Source organism: Lupinus angustifolius, chromosome LG07 (assembly GCF_001865875.1).
Source record: "Lupinus angustifolius cultivar Tanjil chromosome LG07, LupAngTanjil_v1.0, whole genome shotgun sequence".
Taxonomy (NCBI): Eukaryota; Viridiplantae; Streptophyta; class Magnoliopsida; order Fabales; family Fabaceae; genus Lupinus; species Lupinus angustifolius.
Genome location: NC_032015.1, coordinates 7038991 through 7040708, shown reverse-complemented (window position 1 = coordinate 7040708; position 1718 = coordinate 7038991). Strand labels below are relative to the sequence as shown.

Here is a 1718-nt window from a genome sequence, read left to right as displayed (position 1 = left end):
AATTTTACAACTACCTTTGTAACCTAATGTGTAAAATAATTTATAAGTAATTTTTGTTGTGTCCATTTCATGTATGGCAAAGAGGACAAAAACAATTAGTCTGAGCTAGAGTCTACCGATTCATGTTGACCTTTGGCCACTGAAAATGGATTCCCTGTTTTAAAAAATTCATGTCCTCCTAAACCAATCAAATCTAATATAGACATAAAATGGGACAAGTAATTTCCATTGTTCGCCACAGATATGCAGAAATCTTTCAAACCAATTTATCTAATTTATATTTATAATTTGCTATATACATTTCATACAGGACTAACTCGTAGGTGCTCTTAATAAAAAGCAAAATTTAATACTCCATTTCCCTACAGAAATAGATGAAAAATTATGATATGATTATGCTTGAATAACTTTCCCTTGTGGAAATCTGATCTTGTAAACATGTTCTTCTCCGGTGCATTGATCTACTCTTTTAACCCAATGGCTTCTGTTCTTCTTAATTTCAGGTCCATATTTTGAACAAGTGGTGGGTTTTGCTCCAAATCTAGTCACCAATAACCCTTCTCCAATTGGCAGCAACTGAGTTTTTGATCCACATGATCTCCAAGACCCTCTGCATCTAAATGCATTGTAACCAACAACCATTGTGCTATTTTGCTTCCCACCTTGCACAACTCTAAAAATCTCTTGATGGTTCACAAGGTTACAATCTATTAGTACAAAATCTGCAGCCTCATATTGGTTTAATAGAAGATCTTTTGCATCTCCAACAATGAAGTGAACTTGACAAGAAAATAATCCTAGGACATTTTTTGAGGCTTTTAGTTCTTCATTGCCAGGGACAATGCAAACAACATGGCCACCAGTTTGATTAGCAGCAGCAACTAAAGCTAAGGTTGTTGAGTCTGCTACACTGTCACATGCAACAACCATAAGTTGTGCATTGTTTCCAGCTGCTAGTGCTGATATGAATTCAGCAACTGCAGGTTCTTTAGCCCTTTGACTCTGAGAAAAAGAAACCAAAAATCAGATCAGAAAAGGGTATCTATAAATTATAATGATAATATTGAAATAACTAATAGGTAGGCATTTTAGTTTGAGAGATTAGAGAAAAATACTCACCATTTTCAAAGTGCTTAGGTAGGCCTTTGTAGCATTTTCTGCAGACCAACAAGACATGGTTTCAATTTATGTGGCTTCTTTGTGACCTCTAAGGCTTTTGTTGTATGGAAGATTATATTGAAACTTTGCTGATGCAAATGTGTTCTGTTCTGTCTAGCTCTTGTGGTTATTATATAGAGACATGAGCAAACAAGGATCTTTTATGTCTTTATATTTTAGAGCCAATCATATCTCATTAAATAATATAAAAAAATTATTTTTTAGTTTTATAATTTTTAATTTTTATTACGTGTCACTTTTCAATTAAAATAATATCAAAAAATGAGGATAAAAGTGATCTCTATTATGGACACGGTGGGTCATGTGGCATTCCAACTGCCCTTGGCACAGAAAACTATATGATAATGCATATAATATGTATATGTATATACCTAAAAAACTGTCGTGTACATTAGAGCACCAACATTTTAAAAAAATTAGGTAAGTGAATAATGGGAGTTAATATATTAGGATATGACTCATGGTTTGTAGTGCACTTACACCTTACCCATTAACAAAGTTTATAGGTTGAGAACAAAAAATATTTACAGCGTAAGACT

General features: G+C 33.2%; 1 protein-coding gene across 1 annotated transcript; it reads right to left on the bottom strand.

Annotated features, from left to right (window-relative positions):
• On the bottom strand, window positions 263-1249 carry LOC109353021. Its single transcript, XM_019595212.1, has 2 exons — window positions 1120-1249; window positions 263-1002 (listed from the first exon to the last, which is right to left on the bottom strand). The coding sequence occupies exons 1-2, from the start codon at window positions 1174-1176 to the stop codon at window positions 394-396; spliced, it is 666 nt and encodes a 221-aa protein (XP_019450757.1). The 5' UTR covers window positions 1177-1249; the 3' UTR covers window positions 263-393.